The sequence below is a fragment of the Myxocyprinus asiaticus genome, chromosome 25 (genome assembly GCF_019703515.2).
Source record: "Myxocyprinus asiaticus isolate MX2 ecotype Aquarium Trade chromosome 25, UBuf_Myxa_2, whole genome shotgun sequence".
Classification (NCBI taxonomy): Eukaryota; Metazoa; Chordata; class Actinopteri; order Cypriniformes; family Catostomidae; genus Myxocyprinus; species Myxocyprinus asiaticus.
The window spans coordinates 285,001-300,000 of record NC_059368.1 but is presented as its reverse complement, the minus strand read 5'-3'; the positions used below and the strand labels follow the sequence as shown (position 1 = coordinate 300,000).

Below are 15,000 nucleotides of genomic sequence, written 5' to 3'. Positions count from 1 at the left end.
TGGTTATTATTGGAAAAAATGATTCATTTTGGATTAAAATGATTTATTTCCTGCCGTTACGTGCAGAGTTAGCGAGAGTTAATCTTGGACCTATCGTGTGTGTGTGAGACGCTCATGACTATTTGTAGAAAAGTGTGTGTGTGTGGGAGAGAGTGTGTGTCACGTGTGTGTGTGTGTGTGTGTGTGTGTGTGTTGGGCAGCACTGCAGTGGTGGATGATTTATGGATTGTGTTGTGTGAATCCTGCAGCATCAGCATCACAACTACACACTCCTGTCTCACTCTCTCTGTCTGTCTCTCTTTAAACAGTCTTTGTTAATGTCGCTCATCAGTGTTTGGTGTGTAAAGACACTCATTCTTAAAGCTCACAGGGGCTGATGGGAGAAAAACAGAGCTTTAATATCTCAATACAGCTGCAGGCAACATTCAGAGGATGGGTCTAAGCACACTGTGAGTGACAGAACACTGCAAAGATACAGTCGTCTGTGAAGATCATCGAGAGGTAATAAAAAGTAATGGACTCATCACATCTCTGGGATTGCAACGCTGCAGTAAACTAGAACAGGTAAACTTCTTTAGTGATGAATGAGAGACCACCATAAGTATTATTATTGTGTTCACACTTGCTGCAACAGCAAAAGAAAAAAATCTACTTTTGTGTTTCCACGACTTTCCAAAAGAGAAAAAAATGGAGAGATGAACTACAGCAGTCAGAAGAGAGAACGATGCCAAATTTACAGTCACTCCATCAGCATCTGGATCAGAAACACCATCACATCTGTGATCTTCTTAATTAATATCAGGGTAATATAACACACAGAGTAATGATACAAACTGATGCTAATTAATCTGATAATTGAAAATATATACAAAACATTGCTAAATGAATGCTTTAAATTAAAGAAGAACAGAAGTCAAACTCTAAGCTGATGGTGGCGCTAGAGAGTTTAATAAATCTGTTATATAAAGACATTAAAATGACATTCACAACACATTTTACTTCTGTAATACTAATAATTCTGTAATTATAATAATACTTTTATGATATTTTTAAAGTGTTTTTGGTCAATTAAAAAGAATGTCTTTATGGATTGTTTTTAATTATTCCATTGAAACAAACTAGTGGCATTTTTTACAATCGAATGACCCTGTTTGTGAGTAAATGAATCATGTTTGTATGAATATGAGTGAAACTCTCAGACCTTCCTGAAGACGAACGGCTCCTCGTTGTAATATGGATTCAGTCCGTTATTCATCACCATACGTGTCCTGAACTCTTTCCTGATGGTGTCTGTGGGAAGACCATACATGTCCACCTCCACATACGTGCCGATCTTCTTATCTGATAAAAACTGACCTGAGAACACCTGAGAAACAACACAGACGTGAAACTGATCCAGGAACAGCCCATATAACTCAACACACATCAATCACAATCAGACAGAAAATCTGGACTCCAACTGTTACTAATTTAATAAGTAAGGGATAATCCATGGTGAGGTGTGCGTTAAATGATTTTAATGCACGATGTGGAGCCGTAGAACCACCCAACGCAAAGCAGAGTGCATTCAAATCGTTTAACGCACATCTAGTCGTGGATTATCAAGCTTATACCAATGGTCACTTGCCAGCATCGGTTAAAGTTATCAGGGATTTTTACAGAGCAAATTTTGACTGGAAGAATAAAAATAACGGTTAATAACTTTATCTACGGGTTGTTAGATCTAGAGTTCTGCCCGTTCTAAATCAGACACAGAGATAAAGTAGAGCGATAATATCACAGTTTTTTGAACAAATGGAAATACTCAATACAGAAATAATAATAGCCACAGAATGTAGAGGAGACGGCCCCCTTCAGAACATTTAATATTTATTTTTATTCTTTGTTATTTTCACTTTAATGAACAAAAAACAGTTGTAAAAGTGCCATTTACATGATGAGGGAAAACCATCCAAAACGCTCTAATCGGTCGAGTCACGTGACGCCATGCGAGGTTTGGACATGTGAGCGGCGAGCTCTGCGCACTTTTTATGTCGTAAACTGGTGAGATTCGAAACACCCTGATCCTTAACTGTTCTAGATGACAATATGTCAAAGAATTCAAAATCCTTCAAAGAAATCAAAATCTCTTATACATATAGATCAGGTGGGGTATATTCGGGGCCACAGCTTTTCTTCTAACATTAGGCGTTTCATCAATATCATGTGGTCAGTGGCGAATGATCAGACTCCGGTCGCTGCCATCTCACTTGACGCCGAAAAGGCGTTTGATGTGGTAGAATGGGATTATCTTAATTAGATTTTGGAAATGTACGGATTCGGGAATACTTTTATTGGATGGATCAAGTTACTTTATAGAAACCCTGTAGCAGCGGTACAAACAAATGGATTAATTTCAGATTATTTTACTCTGGATAGGGGCACCCGGCAGGGTTGCCCTCTTTCCCCATTATTGTTCTGTCTTGCCTTGGAACCATTAGCAGTCACGATAAGAAGGGAAGATTAATTTCCAGAGGTGGTGGTGGGAGGTGTGGCGCATAAGCTTTTGCTTTACGCAGATGATATTTTATTATTCGTCTCCGACCCCACTAGATCTATGCCTTGTCTCCACAGAATTATTCATTCCTTTTCTAAGTTCTCAGGATACAGAGTTAATTGGTCTAAATCCGAAGCTTTGGCTCTGACAGCGTACTGCCCAGTAACAGCTTTCCAGCCGGGTGCCTTCCAGTGGCCCAAACAGGGCATTAAGTATTTGGGCATTTTATTCCCAACAAATTTGTTTGATTTAGTTAGAGTTAATTTTGACCACTTAATAAAAAGGTTTTTGAGCAATGTGGACAGGTGGGCTTCATTACATTTATCTATGATTGGGAAGATTAATGTTATTAAAATGAATTGTATTCCAAAATTGAACTACCTGCTACAATCTCTCCCTGTAGATGTCCCTCTCTCTTATTTCAAGCAATTTGATAGCATAGCGAAGTCCTTCATTTGGAATGATAAGCATCCTAGATTATATTTTAATAAGTTACATAGGCCGATTGACAAAGGTGGGCTAGGCCTACCCAAGATTTTGTTTTATTATTATGCATTCGGTCTCAGACATTTGGCTCATTGGTCTCTTCCACCTGAGAGAGCCTTTCCCTGGTTTTGTATTGAACAGGAAGTTCTTGCCCCTATTTTGCCATTGCAAAGCCTTTCTATCAAACTAACCGGAGAAGTTAAGCGACACCCCATTATCTCGCATTTTCACTCGGTATGGACAAAAGTGTCCAGAGTGTTTAATTCGGACATTTATTTAAATGTTGCCTCAAGCATATGGCTGAACCCTAAGTTATGTGTTAATAAGTCCCCTTTCTGCTGGTCAGAGTGGATTGTGAGGGGGATTACTACACTCGGTGACCTATATATGAGAGTGGAGTGTTGAGATCTTTTGAAAATTTGGTTCAACATTTTGGGATTCCCAGATCTCAGTTTTATAGGTATTTACAGCTGCACCACCTGCTCTGTATTGTTTTTGGGAGTAGCACACACACCCCTAAAGCGGCAGATACTCTGAGAGTGGTGATTACTGCTTTTGGAAAAGGTCATGAGGCATTAGTGTATTACTCCCTGCTAATTCAGAGTCTGGGGGACGGAGCTTCAAATTCTCTCAAGAGATTATGGGAGAAAGATTTAAACTTGGTATTGGAGGAGGGAGTGTGGGCTAGGATTCTAAAAAATGTCAAGTCTGTATCTAGAGATGCAAGGGTGCACCTTATGCAATTTAAGATTTTACATAGATTCTGTTGGACCCCCTCTAGATTGTATAGGCTTGATCTTAAAGACACACCCACCTGCTGGCAATGCCAATCAGAAGATGGAGACACAACCCATATTTCTTGGTGGTGTGTTAAGATCCAGGAGTTTTGGTTGAAGGTTCAGAGTTTTATGTGTGATGTATTGGACACTCAAATTTCATTTTGCCCCAGACTCTGTATTCTAGGCGATGGGGCGGTCATTAGTATAGGGGATAGACATTTAAAAAGTTGGGTCCTAGCCAGAGTTATGATTGGCAGACGGATCATTCTCAGGGGATGGAAGTTGGCTGGAGCACCCTCATTTCAGGAGTGGTGCAAAGAGATGGGCGAGGTGGTGGCATGCGAGGAGGTAATTTATAGAAGGCTGGGAAAATGGGTTTTGTTTAACAGGAAGTGGTGTAGATATTTGGCTTTTTTAAAGGGTTCTCAGGGAGGGGTATTGGAGAGGGATTTGTAGTTTTAATGTGTATGTGCATTCTTATTGTTTTTTGAAAGTATACTTTTTTTAATGTTTTTTTTTTATTTTTATGTTCAAATTATTTTTGACCACTGTAATGCGTGTTTGTATCGGGTGGGGGGCTTAATGTATATAATTTGATTGTGTATTTTATGTTATGTTTATTTATTTTATGATTGGAATCAATAAAAATTGTTAATAACAAAACAATCTAATCCTGTAGACTTTGACATCTGAGACATCAGTACGGTATCTATTAAGGCTGCACGAGTGATTGAAATAAGATGAAATCATGATGTGGCATTGCACGATTACTAAACCGCAAAAGACTGTTTTATAAAACTTGATTCTTCATTCAGAGCTTCAGTCAGCGATGTGTGATCGAGCAGCGCCCTCTAACGGGTGTGTGATGAGCAGCGCAGCAATTTTAGATGATGTTTATCACATTACAATTCAAATCATCTTGCTGGAGAGCCAATGATGCAGGTTTCTCTCAAGCCTCTGTACAAAACAGCTGAATGTCTAACCATTCTTTCCTTACAAGCCTTATGGGTGTTTCAGATTCAGTAATATGGGGCTGATGAACATTGTTGTCTTTTCTGTGTTTCCTGTAGTACTTCACAGTTGATTTCTAGATGGCACTGCATGACCTGATTATGCTGTTTTGTGATATGATGGTTAATTCCTGCTCTGAGACTATAAAGCATCCGGAGGTCATTTGAACAAGTTACTGAACAGATGGTAATATGTAAATGTGGGCAGTCTTATGTTAATGAGCTCAGGGTTGTGAGGAGTGTAACTGACCTGTACGCTGCAGGTGGCGGCGATCACTCCATCCACCGGCGTCTCTGAGAAAGGATCAAACATCCGATCGGCACGCCGCATGAAATCTGGCTTCAGAAGATACCTGCAGGAGAGAAAATTGCATGAATTACTGCACAGTCTACAGAAAAAACACATCTGACTGCAGCAGAAATGACCAATCAGAAAACACTCGGCTCCTTTAACACATTCTACCATATTTTAATAAAGTACATTCTGCAGATTTCCCCCCAAAATCAACATAAATCTGCAGATTCCATCAGTATCTATAAAGTAAACTGATGTAAACTCAATGTGAGCATGTATTCAGGTGAAGGATTCACTGCAGCACACACTGTAATGACTGCAGGGCATATATTAATTATTTTTCTGATTAATTGCTCAAAAGAAGATTAATGATCCGAGCTCCTTCCATTACAAAAGCCCCCCCCACCCCCCCACACACTGTCAGTAATAATCCGTGGTGTTCTTCAGAAACATTAAGACTGTGTGATATTGACGCTGGTGGGACAGTAATCCTGAACGAGTGTTTCTTCCCTCCAGCCAGATTTTCACTGGAGAATCTCATCATGAGGGCCAGAATTCAGCACGCATTCATTTGCGTTAATGTGTGTACAACGGCCAGCCGCTGGATGCAGATAATGTGATGTGACATGCTTTAATTGATGAGGTGCTGCAAGAAGTGCCACCCGCGTGCACACACATGCACACACACTTACCCACACGCGCCGTTATACTCGAACTTTCCCTGATTCAGCTGCATGCCCAAATCTGAAAGAGAAACACAATAAAACAGAGTAAACGGCACAATCTGACACCTTTTTCAGTAACGCTTCTTGATATCTGAATAAATTATGCATTATAAATGAATTCTACATAGCATTATAATGTATTATTAAACAGCTCTCTGTAATACTGGATTCTGATTGGTCAGTGGCGCCATCTAGTGGTCTGATATTTCTGAGTAACAACCGCACATCCACGTATCAGACCGCTCATCCGGGTATTGTGAATCATCTTTCCTGCTGCTCGGATCACTGTGAGATCTCTACAAGTAAGCTGATAAAATAATTTCAACTCAAATCAATATTTCATGTGCATGTATTTATTTATTTGGTTAGTAGCTGTGTAATAAGCGGGATTATGTACCGACTAGACTGTACATTATCCCTTACATATAACTGTGGTGCCAATGATATCAATGAGCATACAGCTGACTGTAAAGAATACTATACGGCATTATGACAGTAGTGTGGAGAGTGTGAGAGGTTATATTAAATATATCTTTATATGAAGAGTTTGACAGCAGGCGTGTGCAGTGTGTGCAGTGTGTGTGTGTGTCTTCTGCTGTTAAAACGGAGAGTTCTTCCACCTCAATGACACACACTCACACACACAGACACACACACACACTCAACCTCATGCTCACACACACACACTCACACACACAGACACACACACACACACACTCACACTCAACCTCACGCTCACACACACACACACTCACACACATACACACACACACGCAGACATACACACACACACACACTCGTGTCTCTCAGGATCCGTATGTTCAGAGCACACGCCGGCGGGAACAAGCAGCATCTGTTCATAAATACACTATGTGAGTGTATGCGGCGCATGAAATGCAACTGAATGTTTTCCCAAGCGGTTTATAAACGCAGTCACACTTTATATTTTGACCCGCAGTTCTGTGGATATTTTAGAGTTTTGATGCACATCATCTGTCACACACTAGGACATCTCATCACACAGAACTAAAAACAGTGACTGTAACATTACTGATGTAAAACACTGAATGAAGTGAGATTATCTTCAACGAAAAACACAAATATTTCCATTAACTAAAATAAAATGGGATACAGATTATTAGATGAAAAACTAAATGCAAACTAGAAATCTTGCCTTGACTATCTAATTAAAATAAAATACAAAATGGTCCACGTTGAGATTGAGGACCATTTTTGGTAACTTTGTTTTTCTTCCTGTTTGTTTTAATTTGCCACATTATTTCATGATATTTTATTTCCTTAGTTGGCAGTAATTGGAAATACATTTATCTCAGTAGTGATGTGAGCATGTGATCAGCTGCATTCATTCTGTATACAATAAATAATATATTAAATCTGTATATTTGTTTGCAGAATTATAACACTTAAAAAAAAGAAATGAACTATTTCTGTAAGTTTAACAGTACTACCAGAACATACATTTCAGTTTTATTACATTTTTCACTACTTCTTACACAAGTCCATCCCTAAAACTAATATTTAAAAAATAAAAAAGTATTTTTATTAAATAAAAACTAGTGCTGTCTGTGTTAACATGTTAACGCATGTGATTAAATTAAAAGGTATATTGCATTCATTTTTTCTTAATCGCGATTAAGGCATGTATCGATTTGTACGGTGGCTGTGAAGTGCAAAACAAAACAACAAAACTAAAAACACAACGGGAATTCAGTGGAAACGGAAAGGGTTAGTGTACCACAGATTCTCATGGTTCATCTAGTGTGTAAGGGACCGTCTTAAATATTGGTGGCATCCAAACGTTCATTCAACTTACATGTTCTAACTTAAAAAAACACTGTTGTTTAAAAAAAATAAAATAATTACAAATCTAAATGATAAAGGTTCTGGTTGCTGTCAATGGATAGATTTTCCAAGCATATCCAATTATATGGATACAGTGTTCAATTATCTTTAGAAAAAACACCACTAAAATTCATCAAGATGTCATTTTTTATATTACAAAGGATGTAGCAGGCTGCCAGTGGTGTGAATGACTAACTTACATTGTTTCTAACCCTAACCCTGTATATTTATAATTCCACATCCTGGGACAATCTCCCCTAGAGTAAATCAGCATATCTAATAGCAGCCTTCTACAACCTTTACAATATTAAAATAAGGCCTGAGCAGCCCAACGAGTATTGACGCTGACTATCACACCTGAAGTCGCTAGTTCGAATCCAGGGTGTGCTGAGTGACTCCAGCCAGGTCTCCTAAGCAACCAAATTGGCCTGGTTGCTAGGGAGGGTAGAGTCACATGGGGTAACCTCCTCGTGGTCGCTATAATGTGGTTCTCGCTCTCGGTGGGGCGCGTGGTGAGTTGTGCGTGGATGCCGTGGAGAATAGCGTGAAGCATCCACATGCACTACATCTCCACGGTAACGTGCTCGACAAGCCACGTGATAAGATGTGCGGATTGACGGTCTCAGACTCGGAGGCAACTGAGATTCGTCCTCCGCCACCCGGATTGAGGCGCGTCACTACGCCACCACGAGGACTCAGAGCGCATTGGGAATTGGGCATTCCAAACTGGTAAAAAAAATAAATAAAAAAAAGCAATTTGTTTTCTAAAATAATTGAACACTGTACTCATAATTGGACATGCTGGCTTCAAATGTAGAAAGTGATCCATCACGCCAGCAGTCTACTGCAACCTTTAGAATGATAAAGTGTTTGTTATGTTAGAATATGCAAGTCAGCTGAATGAACGCTTGGACACCGGTGTTTTAGCGCAGTTTGTGGAATTTTTAGACGGTCCCTTACACACCGTAGATGAACATTGTACCTAAAACTATCTTTTCCCGCTCACTGCTTTTGCTGTCTGTGTTATAAAGTGTCCCATCACTGTTTTACTGAGTGACAAATCACTCACAATTTTCAGTAATTGAGCATTTGAATGAATTTTGAAATAATCGCACAAGAGGGCAGAGGACCAGTCCTGAGGAAAGGACAAGGGGAGCGTCTCAATCAGCTCCACAGTTCAGTAATCAGGGCACTGATCAGTGAGTCGCCATTTGTACGGCTGTCTCAATCGCAAAATCCTTCCGGTGCACTGAAACGCTCGCTTCCTAAAAAATCCCACAATGCACCATTAAAACCAGGGAGCATCGTTGCTCACCATGTTATCTTACCGGAAACGTTGTCGTGTCTTCTGAAGTCTCTCAAATCGTTAGATGACGAGCACAAGTATAAAACTATGAAGTCCAAGCATTATTTTCTCTTAAAAAGAGATGTTGTTTGTAATGTCTTTCATTCATAATAACCATGAAAGTGAAACGATGTTTTAATATTTGAGTTGTTAAAAGGTTTAAAATGCACTTCTATATATTTTTATCTGTTATAATAACACTATACGTTTGAATATCTTCAAGGAAAATGAACAATGCCTAAATTATCTGCGATGTGTAAATGAGCAGGTAGACCCGCCTTCCCTCTCGTCCTCGCAAAACTCTTTTCAGGGAGAAATTCGTGCCAAAAGTGCGAGTGCAACAAAGGGAAGACAGAACAGTGTATACCGGATTATTATAGGAAAATATTTATGCCACAAACACCAGTCATTTACACGTCTGCAGTCGTTTATTTTACACATACAGACTGATTCTATGCGGTCAATCCGTTTTACTGTTCTTTAAACCCTTTCTTTGCATGCATATCACTGATTACAGGTTTGCAATGTTTTTGGCTGTGTGTAGGTGCATAAAATGTGTAAGCACAAAAGAAGAATACACACCACATTTACTTTGTGTTAATATGCAATTACAGATTCACAACACGTTTTACACTTATGCAAAGCATTAAAGTATCGCTAATATTTTTTCTTACGCTTGCAACTTGATTTATACCTTTACAAAACGTTCTGTGTGCATGCAGTTTATTTTTAATCACAACTCTTACCTTCATAGATAGTGTCATTTATACAGCAATGGTGCTGATTAATAACAGCTGCGCTTGAAAGTGTGAGCTCGTTAACATGTCGGTGATTGTGTCTTTAACAGTCTGTTCTTCTGGTACAGCAGTGTCCCAGTGTTCAGTGGATCAGTACCCTTACCAGTGCCTGAATATCTGTTCACGATATAGGGAGCTGATTGAGACACAGGGCAGGTCTCATTCACACAGCCAATCAGGTGAGAAGTTAAGGTACCTACCCTTTCCATTTCGACTGAATTGCTGTTGTGTTTTCTGATTTGTTGTCTTGTTTTGCACTTCACGGCCACCATAGTTTTGACATTCAATTTTGACATTTTATTCAACTCCGTGTGAGTTCTGAACACTCGTTAGAGGGCAGAATCCTCACGATGTGTCCAGCGGGGACATTACTCTCTATACACACTACAAACAAACACACAACAGTGAGTCCGAGAAGCTCTTATAAAACAAACGCTGATGGGATGAAAGTTAAGTTCTTTGCATCTATTGTAAGTCACATTTTACTACACGGAGGGTCTGTTGATGCTCCACTGAAATGTAACAATTTCATCTTTGTGCCTGTTGAATTTTAACGATGTTTTTACTGGAAACAAGACACAAATCCTGATTTCTTTGCAGTGTGATTGTGACATGACATTTGTGTTGTATGACACACAGATATCACGGTACCGTGTTAATGTGCTCGACTGCGCTCTGAACATGTGATGTGTGTGTGTTGATGTGTGGCTCTCAGTGATACCTGGAGTCTGGAAGTTTAGCGACACCATCTGGCATCCGGCGTTCCAGAAGATCTGTGGCATGTAATTACTGGAGTCCACGCGGCCGCCTTTAGGGTAGATCCGGCTCATCTGCCGCTTGTTGTAGCTGCACGTGTGCGCTTCAGGAAAACACAACGTTATTTTGAACTGGCGACAGCAGGAGAAGCGGCCCTGAGGAGAGCGACAGCTCGCGGGACACAACGCTTTATTTAAAACACTCAAGTGTGCACGTAACTTTCGTTTAATTGTGAATGCTGAAAAAAGACTTTCCTCATGTTAGAAGTACATGTCTATCATCACAGGCTCACGTGAATGTTTGAGTGTCGTTGTGGAGTGTAATTGTGTTCAGTTGTGTTAAAGGATACTTGACAAATTCGATGGCGTTTGTCTTCAGATAACCCAAACCAACAGACTCATTAAAAGATGACATGTTGTGATGAATGTTTCTCTCTGAAATAAAACAGATAGTGACATTATTATAATCAAACAAATTGACATATTACAATAAACAGTTACATTAACATCACTGTAACAGTGACTTCTAACAGCCCACATGACCATTACACATCCTATCGCCATTATGAAATATTACTGTGCACTTAAACTTACAATCACACTTTACTGTCCAAATATAAGCACACGAGCAGCTCCTGGAAAGCGTGTGAACTGTAACCGCTTCTAAAGTGCGGTTTAATGCACACGCCTGCAGACATTCATGCCAAACTTCCTCAAAAATATACGATTTGATAGTGAATGCAAAGCGCTCCGGTTTCACTGTAATTTAATGATCATGTAACAGCAAATGTTCTTGATCGTTGTGGGTTCATACACACAGTGTTAATGACGTCTGCTTACTGTATTTCTGTGGAGAATGAAGAATGTTCAAATACACACAGAATCTCTTCATGAGAAATAAGGGCTTGTGGAGCATTCAAATAACATGTGTACGCGGAGAGAGACATATTTTACTATTGCACAGTGTTATATACTTTAATAATATTACAACAAATATGATACAATATAATAATATAATGTCTATTCAGGTTGTGTGGGTTCTAAAAACAACAGTTTAAAAGTAAAATGGACCAAGACTAAAGATATTTATAATATTGTTTTTTCATGTCATTCAAAGATTTTAAAGCTTTGAAGGAAATCACACATCCCTATTTTATTATCTGATGCAGCTAAAGATGAATAATTGACTTCTTAAGGTGTATAAAGCACACACACTGAACACAATTAATCACTGTAAATCACAACTATGTGTTTGACAATTAATCATCAGTTGAATTTCATAATCATAAGCCCTAGCTATCACTTTACATAAACTTGAATTTAATCATAAAATCATAAACAATAGTTTTTGTAAGGAACACACCATTATTAAGGTTTTTATTCACGGATAATCTTCCTCTCCGCTGCAGCTCTCAAATTAACTACAAACGGCAAACCTACGCCACACGTGCAATATATGATGTTTAAGGAATAACCGCTTCATTTGGGTCTGTTGTTCATACAAAACATTCACATACAGAACAGTAACTTCAGATGAACTGAAATATATTACACAAGTCATCCAGACTACTTTTATAATATTTATAATTTTATAAATTATAAATCACCATCCACTATTCATCACTGAAAATCAATTCCTGACAATTCCTTTAAACACTTAACCCTCCAGTGGTCTTCATTAATGAGGCCTGCCATCGGTCCTCCAGCTCATTTCTGACGGAAATTTTTATTTTTGATGATGTAATGACACCCTTTCATATCCCTGAAGTAATAACAATACAATTATGCATTTCTTTTGGGATTTTAAGCTATTTTGATCTTATTTACAAGTACATTTCTCAGTTTTTCTATTAAGTTGCATATGCAAATAAGCACATTTTTTAAACATTATTACAATAAAAACCTACACTTCTATAGGTTGAAACATTAAGAAAATGTTAGAATGTGACATATATTGGAGGCAGATTGCTGCCATCTGGTGAACAAAATATAAATGAGTTGAAAATCATGTGGTGACAGTAATAACCAGTAGGTGGCGGCGGTGGTCTGATCGCTTGTTGTCACCTAATTTTATCACAAGTCATGCATTTGGATATACTGTATATTTAGACATTATCAAACTATCTATAGTAACTTTCAAGTCAGTGAGGAGAACAGCAATAATGAACAACAATAACTGCATAAAAAAACAAACAGTAAACAATAATAAACAGTAAGAACAGTAAAGAATGTGAAGTCTTTATGCAGTGGCAGTGTGTGGTTATGATGCCATGTACCTTGCAAATTGATCTTTTTCCATTGTTTGCACAATATACAGCTTTTAATGTCTCTTAGGAGACAGTCCACACGCCTTTATTTCTGTGTGTGTGTGTGTGCGTGTGTGTTTTGCACTCTAGATGTTTTACAGTCATACGCTTTAATTTCTGTGTGTGTTTTTTCAGCATTGTGGCTGATTTATTGATTGCATTTGACAGATTTAAAAAAACTGCTCTGTGTTATGGTCTTTCCCATTCATTTTCAATGGTCTGTCAAACTCACTGAATCATGCCCAAATGTTTTTTGTATGTTCAGATGGCAAGTGGAGGAGAAGTCGGCAAGTCTTGTACCACTCAGATAAAGGAATCCGGTTAAAAATGGCCAAAAGAGGGTTAAGAGGACTTATCAATGACTTTTAATGAAATGCATAAATGTTGCTGTAATAATGAGGATGCAAACGGACCTTCTGCCACTTCAAAGCTCTGGAACTTGACAGGTTGAGCGTAATTCACCATCGCTGATAGATACGGGTGGATGTTGGTCGTCGCTCCTTCATACTTGTACGAGGCGATTAACTGCTGCTCAGCGTCTGCATCTTCTGCTGATTCTACACCCTGAGAAACAAACATTCACATCATCACATACTTCATATCTACACATTTATATTGAATAATTGGTTTTAAAGTAAATGAAGTGGTGGTTCATTGATTAAAGATGCTTGTATCTCCATCAGTGCTTCTGGACTGCTGAGTCACCACCACACAAATGGGATCAAAACAACATGCTAAAAACAATTAAATGCAACTAACCATATAATCATTCATAGATAAGAGAAACAAATAGACTTTATCGACTTTTGAAAGGTAGGATTAAACACTTCCCATATCTTTTGTAGTTGATGTCAAAGGTCGTGCGTCAATCAAACTCTACAGTATTATGGCACAAATTCATCTGTCACTTTGTAGAAGCTCGTCAAATTACACAAACATGCACATGAACTCAACCTCAAAAACCATCAACAAAACTACACGAGATAATAATACCACCCACACTACATTACATACATGTTTGTTTACTTCTGTACAATAAATAGTGTTGGAATTGTGTTGTGAAGCAAATCCAGTTGAGAGTATGGCCGGGCGAAATGGCTACAAAAACGATCTCTCAAAATTGTTCAGCTTATTGACGACATTTAAAGGTGAACTTTTCTGCTCGCGTCATCTTGGACTTACAGTGACACCTAGTGGTGTGGATGCAGCATAATTCAAAATGAATACTTTTCAGTTACAGATGCCATTAAAAAATTCACTATTCACAATCAGCCCTGATTAATTTAATCCAAGAGTGAAAATGTCCAATAACAGGACGGATAGTTACTGTATTAGAATTGTATATATTCAGCAGGTCATGTGATTCTAAAATGGCAGCCCCCATGACGGCACCCCTGTCCCATGTAGAATAAAACAGCTTTTATAAGGTCACTGATATGAGGCGAGTCCTCATCTAATGCGAGTGCTCATGATTTTATACATATACTTCAAATTACAATTCATTTATTTAGGAGTAAAACTTTTTTATGGGGGAAAGAAAAATACTGAGTGCCCCTTAAATATATATCTCAATAATTATGCATTTAGCCAAGTGCATTAAAAATGTTTAATGCATGAAATAAAATAATTAAAAAAAAATAGATATTTAATCATTTGCATTTAGATGCACCAGCATATCAATACAGTAATAAAAAAGCAACATTTACCTACATGTACAGATATCTGAATGACAATTTCTTTTGTGAACAAGTTCACTCACTTACTTACTAGCTAATATTTATTTTGTACAATAATAATACATTTTTGCTGTATTTACTCAACCTTCACCTGGAGCTTTTGTTTTGGCAGAACATTGAAAGTGCAGTGTGTATTTGCAATACTGCTCATTACAAATTTGCTGAAATGCTGTCATCTCCGTTTCTGTGACACTGTGTCCTGTTTTTAGATGTGTATATTAACAGTTACGAATGTTTGTAATTGTATTTTTGTGTGAATCTGCAGCACTTTTGCTTTCACACTGCATCTGAACCGCTCTGACAACAGCGTATCATCACAGAACACATCACTCGCTCCCGATGAAGCAGCTTTTGTGCTTTAATAATC

General features: G+C 38.3%; 1 protein-coding gene across 7 annotated transcripts in view; it reads right to left on the bottom strand.

Annotated features, from left to right (window-relative positions):
• The window catches only part of LOC127415731 (1-phosphatidylinositol 4,5-bisphosphate phosphodiesterase beta-4-like), a 90,125-nt gene that overhangs the window by 18,062 nt on the left and 57,063 nt on the right, over window positions 1-15,000 (bottom strand). For all 7 annotated transcript variants that reach the window (XM_051654587.1, XM_051654592.1, XM_051654588.1 and 4 more), the window contains 6 exons: window positions 13,311-13,461; window positions 10,942-11,026; window positions 10,558-10,682; window positions 5,799-5,850; window positions 5,062-5,164; window positions 1,202-1,366 (listed from right to left, as the gene is read on the bottom strand). In XM_051654587.1, the coding sequence (XP_051510547.1) occupies window positions 1,202-1,366; window positions 5,062-5,164; window positions 5,799-5,850; window positions 10,558-10,682; window positions 10,942-11,026; window positions 13,311-13,461 (681 nt within the window). The remainder of the gene's footprint in view (window positions 1-1,201; window positions 1,367-5,061; window positions 5,165-5,798; window positions 5,851-10,557; window positions 10,683-10,941; window positions 11,027-13,310; window positions 13,462-15,000) is intronic.